Here is a 6,526-nt window from a genome sequence, read left to right on the forward strand (position 1 = left end):
GAAAGGCTGTCAGGCTGTTATGCTGTTGAAAGTGAAAGAGAGATGCCACCAAATTAAAGGCTTCAGACATGTGGCTCCTTGTGGTCAGGGACTGTCCTAGCAATCTTTGATCTCTTTCTATTCCAACCCCAAAGACAAATAATTAAGACTTGGACATGTGATGTGGCCGAGATCTGAAGAGACATCCCTCTTTAGCAGACAGTACAATAAAAGCTGCGCTGACACAAAGTGTTTCCCTCTGCCTTACGGGGACGAGGGAATGGTGTCAGCACAAGTATGTATACCTGTTTAAATATATATACCTACATATTTATCTATTATTATCTATCTATTATCTATCATTAAGTATCTCACAGTTTAGACATGGGTGCTGTTTCCAGCAGGGGTTTAGCAGTAAGGTTATTTTCATTTTCGCCTGTTGACTTAAGAATGAAACAATGATCTGTCCTTATTCATTCCTTATTAGGAACCTATTTTGTCCATAAGGATACATGAATCGAGTCAACCTCACAACAAAACTTCCTTTATACCTCAGTGTTGCTGGTTGCCATGGTAATCAAGTAAAAAAAACGTGCAAAAATACAAAAATCTTAAATGTTATGTTAGCTACCATACAGCTAGCTGGCTTACAGAGAGATAGGTTTCTTCTCGTAGGATGACTAGTGACTTCATCAAATGAACCACTTGACGTTTCCCTAAAATTTTGCCAAGTCCGGGAACCTAACTAGGATTTTCCCCGGGCTTCCCACTGTAAAGAGACAATTCCAAGCAGCCGAATATCCTGAAGGAGCTCCCAGCGAGGAAGCTTCCTTGCCGATGTTACAGACCCTAAGGCGCCTTAGGGACACTCTGACATTTTGAATTTCAGTGTGATGTTTTTCACCACCAGACATTTCTCATATTGTGGGCAAAAAACACAACATTAACATTCGTCCCTCTGTTTCCTTGAAGTAACTTGGCAGGATCGTGCCTCACTAAACATAAGAGGTTTTACTGCAACAGGAGACCAGAAGCTCTGGGAATCCATCCTAACCCACTTTGCTGAACCGTTGCTGATCCTGACCTCTGATCTCCATGTACAAGGTGAAAGCAGAATTTCTACTCTACTTCAACTATCATTATTGCTCCTCACACTGTACCATTTGGACATAGTCAAAACTTTGTTTGCTTGAGCTTGAATTCAGTGCCAGATGGTTGGCATTTTTGCTTTTAATGCTTATTTGCGCTGGTTCCCTTTGTGCCAGATGAGATCAATTTTAAAACTATTTCTAAGCAACAATGGTCCATTGCTGTCTCCCAGCGCTGTTTCATACCACCAGGCAAAGTGAACAACAGTTTTAGTAAGAATTACATATGCTGGTCGAGCACAGAGAGAGACAGAGTGTGTATGTTTACATGGACAAAGTATTCTGGATATCGGCTCATATCCCTGTTAAGATCATATTCAGTGTGTCTGCATCCACATATCTTGAACACAGATGCCCCATTCATCTTACCAGATTTTTGCCAACAGGATATGGCATCTACTTGCATTGACTTTAAATGGTACATTTGGGTGCCCAGGGTAATGTTTTGTGCCATTATATGCATGTATATCACTGAGGGAGCATGTCCCGTGCTTCTTGGTGTCCCGTTGCCTTACAGGTTGCCCACAGGCCTCGGCAGAAAATAGATGGCCTTCTGACCCTGGTGGGTTTTTGGTCCTGCTTTGGGTTTGCCGTTTCTCTTCAGACCGACGTACCAGTTGTACTTCTGAGAGCGGTAAGTGTTGTAGTGGTTTTCCTCATATTTCTCCAGGAAGTAACACTCGTCGTTCAACACTTGCTAAGAAAAGAAAAGAAAAGAAAAATAGAAATAAATTAATTTCATTAAGAGTAGTGTGTGAATGTATATGCTGAAAGCAACAGTACATCCTGTAGTGTCCTGAATAATAGCAATAAATATCTAGGACATGACAAATCAGTAATTCTTTAAGGGCTTACGTTGCTCATCTCTTGATTTTTACGTCCCAGTGGCAGACTATTACTCATGATGATTTATAGGCTATTGGAAAGACTTTGGCACACAGAAAAGCCATTGCTCTCAGTAATTTTCCACTGTTGCGCAATTTTGTGGAAAATAACTTTAGTAAAATAACCTTAAGGATGGATAAGTTTCATCCCACTGATAAGATACTGAATATTACTTTACAGGCTTTCAGAGGCCAGGTTGAGCCAGGTTTTAATAATCATTTAGATAACAGTTTAGGTGTGATTGATAGATCCATATTTTATAAAACGTTTTGGAATCTAAATTCACTCCATGGTCCAAAGTGATTTTCATCAGTAATGATGTTGCTATTTGGCAGTCAAATGATTTTAAATCACCAGAAATTAGTTTTGCTTTTATGTCTGCAATAATTTTGACATGGAAGCGGTATCTTTTTTTTCTTCATGGGTGGACATCCCATTTTGGAAGGAAACCCTACAAACACACACTGTGATGTGGAAACTCACTGATCCATAGAGGTGTCCATCTTTGTTCATGGCCAGATATCTGCCCGTCTCCTCACCCTTGACGATCACCACTCCAACCTTCACAGCCTTCAGCCTCAGGACGTCTGCAACACAAACACAAGGCGCTGCTCAATCAACCCCAAGATGCCTGATTTGTTTTATTGCCTATGAGGAATGCAGGGGAATGCAAACACACTTCAGCTCAGTGTAACCACCATTTTTATCTGTGAGACTTTTTCAAGCTAATTGAAGCCTTATCGTCAAAATTGAGTGTTTACAAAGGAAGTAAACAATTACAAGCACTAGCCAATGAGCAGCTCTGTTGGGACAGCTGGGGTTGACTGCCCTGCTCAAAAGGAAGTTACAGTTTGTTGAAGTAAAAGGTAATTATTGAATTCCCCCAGTAACGCGTCCACAGATTTCAACAAGCAGTTTCCTGAATGCTTTCCCCTCTCCTTTTTTTTTAAATAAAAAAAGTTTAACTAAACTTGATATCTCCTGCTGATTAATATTTACTGTATTTCAATAACTATGAAGACTTTTAACACCAGTGAAAGTAAAACTTTTAATCAATGCTTGAAAAAGTCTTTATTTAAGTTAAATATGTTGTTGCCTAGCTCCATGTTCATTTTTTTGTACAACGCTTTATTTTAACCTGCCCAATGAAGCCTTTATAAAGAGGGTATATACAGTTAATAAACATTCTGATATACATAATGATAAGCACATATAAGGATATTGTTAACATTTAGAAATAATGAATTTACATAATTTGGAAAGCATGCCAAACAATGCTCTCCAAACTTTGTGAATTCACTGTTTATGAATATTAAAGTTATCCTTGTATGTACTTACCAGTAAATGTGTTAGAAAGCATGTATTAGCTGTTTATATGGCATTTACAAATGCTTAATAAAGGGGGCCATCAGTTGCTCTGTCTGCCATTCTGTCATGTCTGTGCTTGAATTTTACTATTCAAGATTTCAGATGAGAAATACTGACTACAGTGATGTTGATTCTGAAACACAACAGCAGCCTCTTGTTTTCTTACCATAGGGGTCGTTGTCCTGCCTGCTGCCTGTCACCGTCCCATCAGGTAAAATCCTCAGGTGATACCCTCCGTTCTGGCAGTACAGTCTGCTGAGTGGCTGTCTCTCATGCCGGGACAAGTCCAGTGAGGCCGGTCCAAGAGACAGCACGGTAATGTCTCCCTCAGACATCCTGTAGAGAGTGTGTGGCTTTGATGAGGCGTTTCCAGCGGATTGATGCCCCTGTGGCTGCAATGAGAGAGGGGGAGGTCTGTCAGCTGGAGAGCCGCTGCGTTCAACGCTAAAGTCACCTGGTCTGTGTTTGAGAAAGAAGAGAAAACAGGAAGATGAGGACATCGCTGCCTTCATGATTTGAGTATGGGAGAAAGCCCTCACCCTTCCTCTCTAAGTTTCTGTCTGTCTCTTTCTCCCCTTCTCTCTCTCTCTCTCTCTCTCTCTCTCTCTTTCTCTCTCTCTCCCTCTCTCTTACTGTCTCTCTCTCAGCCTTTTAAGGCGCTCGGTCTGTTTTTCACATGAAGCGATGCAGCCAGCCCGGGAATCAGATCTGGTTGGAGGCCAAACAGAGCCGCCACATGACCAAACTTGTTTTCAGACTGAGCATCACTTCTTTCTTGTAAAATGTTCTCCAGATGGCAGTGATGTCATTTTCACCTGAAATCAGCGGCAGGCCAGGGCAACAGAATAAACAACATGTGGACACGCAGATGGACAGAAAAAAAAAAATTTGTAATGGTTTTTACTCCCTTTTGGAATTACTGCAAGTGCAATAGCAAAACACATAATTTACAGTGATTTAACACATGGCATTGCTTCCTCACATAAGAATCCACATCATTTTTGAGACTAAAACAGGAAAATGTTCATTGATTCCCCTTAAAACATAGAAAAAAAGTGAAAACAAGACTCCTTAGAATATTTAAAGCACAGCTTACATGGCCTCAGTGGGTAAAGTGTAACGTAGACCGATACATTGTGCATCAATCAAAAGGAAAGTATCATTCAAACAAATTTCGACTCTTTCCATTCTGGGGATCCAAGCTTCCAGTTGGCCTTGTCCGCCTGTCTGCCTTACCTTTGGAATGTCTGCTTCCCCAAACACTCATTCATGAAAAATCCATCAAAAGTCCATTTTACAGCCAAAATGAAGAATAATCTCTATGTCCTTGAGAGGGGATATTAGACTAACAGTTTGTATCATGTATCCTGTCCTATCAATGGAAAAAAGGAGCAGTGGAGCAGCCAGCAGTGTGGTACAGGCTCTGGTACAACTCTGTTCTGTTATCATTAGCGTGTACTTGCCAGAGCTACAGCAAAGCTGCTATAGATCCAGCTTTAGCCAGGCTGGCCCACATCTGGAATGTCTTGGCGAGGGGGAAGAGGGGAAAGAGAAAGAAAGAGCAAAGCGAAGCCGCAGGAGGAATGCGAGGCCTTCCCACACACAGCCTATTTTTCCTAGTAATAGGACCAGCAGCAGATTGTTGCTTTACTGAATATGAAATGTTGGTGCCAGACGGGGCTGCAGGGACCTTCGGACAGACCTGCTGGTGCGAATGACGTCCAATGTCCGCATGGTGGCAGAGTCAGTGTGTGGATGCATGGGAGTAGAGGCAGAATATGCTGTGTGTGTATGTGTACTAGGTATTGCTAATGTTGTGGGGACATAAATCTGTTTACACAGTCATGTTGTGGGGACTCGCCTCCCTTATGGGGACAAAAAGCAAGTCCCCTTAGTGAAAATCAGCAAATTTTAGGGTGAAGACTTGATTTAAAGGTAAGATAACTTTAGGGTTAGGTTAAGGTTAGGGTTAGGGTTAGGGTTAGGATTAGGCAGGTAGTAGTTGGGGTTAAGGTTAGGATAAGTCTCCAGGAAATGAATGTAAGTCAATGTAATGTCCTCTGAAGTGATGGAAACACGACTGTGTGTGTGTGTGTGTGTGTGTGTGTGTTTGGAATTGTACATATGCTGAGGGGTTATCTGGAGGAAAGGGCTATAGGGAGTGAAGGTGAGGTAAGTGAATGCGTCATGAAACGTCAGAAGGTTATTATGAATGTGAAAAACAAGCGTCAGTGGAAGTGGTTTTCAGAGTGCGCTCCTTAGCAAAATGAGCAATACTTTAACTTGAGTGTAATTTAATTTACTGGAAATTGTCATGATACTGAAAAAAAATGTTGATCTTAACATTACATTTTAATCTCAGCACTTTGAACCCATCTGTTAGAGGTCAAGTATGACATCTAAACAAATTAATATTTAACACCGGCCAAAAGATCTTCTCATTTTAGGGTCCCAAGGAAAAAGCACTTGAAACGGGCGTCCAAGACTTAATGAAAACATTTGGAAAACCCTCGTGTTGAATTTCAGGTCACTTGTGTTTGGCTGCCTTCCCCTTCACACACACACTAAATTAACAAGCGTGTTAAGGTTGGTGGAAACCAGACCACCTGAAAGGAAAGAAAAAAAAAAAAAAAAAGACACTGGTTTGCTTGTCAGTAATCAGTGGAGGCTAAGTCACCTACCTGTGTGAAGGTCATGTGACAGTGCCCCAGATGAGCCAGCATGTCCTCCCCTGTTTCCTCCTCCTGAATGTTGTTTGGGTGAAACCGGCCCGACTTTGCCTACTTGCCAAACTCCCTCCTCTAGCGCTGCTCTGTCCCTGCAGTCCTGGGCCGTTGCTCTTCAGGGGCCGAGTGTGTACGTCTGTATTTGTACTCCGTCACTCCCGTCCCCCTTCTATCAGCGTCAGAGGATCCATTTCAACGGGCCAGCGTCAGAGCTAAATTTACCACACTAGGGGAGACAGAGAGCGAGAGAGAAAGAGAGTGAGAGAAAGAGAGAGAGAGACTGAGACAGAGTGACGCAAGTGTACAGGCCATGGGATCCAAGCAGAGTCTGGAAATGAGCAGGGCAGCCCGTCTGACTGAGCACCGACACATTCCTATAGAGGTGTCCTCCCGGAGACTTATGAGCAACACAATATAAAC

General features: G+C 42.1%; 1 protein-coding gene across 3 annotated transcripts; it reads right to left on the bottom strand.

The window, feature by feature from the left end:
- Positions 1-320: 320 nt before the first annotated feature.
- On the bottom strand, positions 321-6,115 carry LOC115371346 (putative fibroblast growth factor 1). Of its 3 annotated transcripts, none has more exons than XM_030068668.1 (4): positions 6,062-6,115; positions 3,547-3,772; positions 2,496-2,599; positions 321-1,824 (listed from the first exon to the last, which is right to left on the bottom strand). In XM_030068668.1, the coding sequence occupies exons 1-4, from the start codon at positions 6,101-6,103 to the stop codon at positions 1,639-1,641; spliced, it is 558 nt and encodes a 185-aa protein (XP_029924528.1). In that variant the 5' UTR covers positions 6,104-6,115; the 3' UTR covers positions 321-1,638. The 3 variants fall into 3 exon arrangements, with proteins under 3 accessions (XP_029924528.1, XP_029924529.1, XP_029924527.1); XM_030068669.1 differs by lacking the exon at positions 6,062-6,115 and adding an exon at positions 4,617-4,647 and having other exon boundaries at positions 322-1,824; XM_030068667.1 differs by lacking the exon at positions 6,062-6,115 and having other exon boundaries at positions 322-1,824; positions 3,547-3,911.
- Between the last annotated feature and the right edge of the window lie 411 nt (positions 6,116-6,526).

This window comes from Myripristis murdjan, chromosome 14 (assembly GCF_902150065.1).
Source record: "Myripristis murdjan chromosome 14, fMyrMur1.1, whole genome shotgun sequence".
NCBI classification, from domain to species: Eukaryota; Metazoa; Chordata; class Actinopteri; order Holocentriformes; family Holocentridae; genus Myripristis; species Myripristis murdjan.

Bases quoted from the DNA above. Each gene is read 5' to 3' on its own strand.
- LOC115371346 (XM_030068667.1), bottom strand. From the start codon at position 3,892: ATGAAGGCAGCGATGTCCTCATCTTCCTGTTTTCTCTTCTTTCTCAAA. The intron at 2,600-3,546 runs GTAAGAAAACAA...TTTGTGTTGCAG, and splicing joins GCAGGACAACGACCCCTATG to ACGTCCTGAGGCTGAAGGCT. The intron at 1,825-2,495 runs GTGAGTTTCCAC...TTCTTTTCTTAG, and splicing joins ATGGACACCTCTATGGATCA to CAAGTGTTGAACGACGAGTG.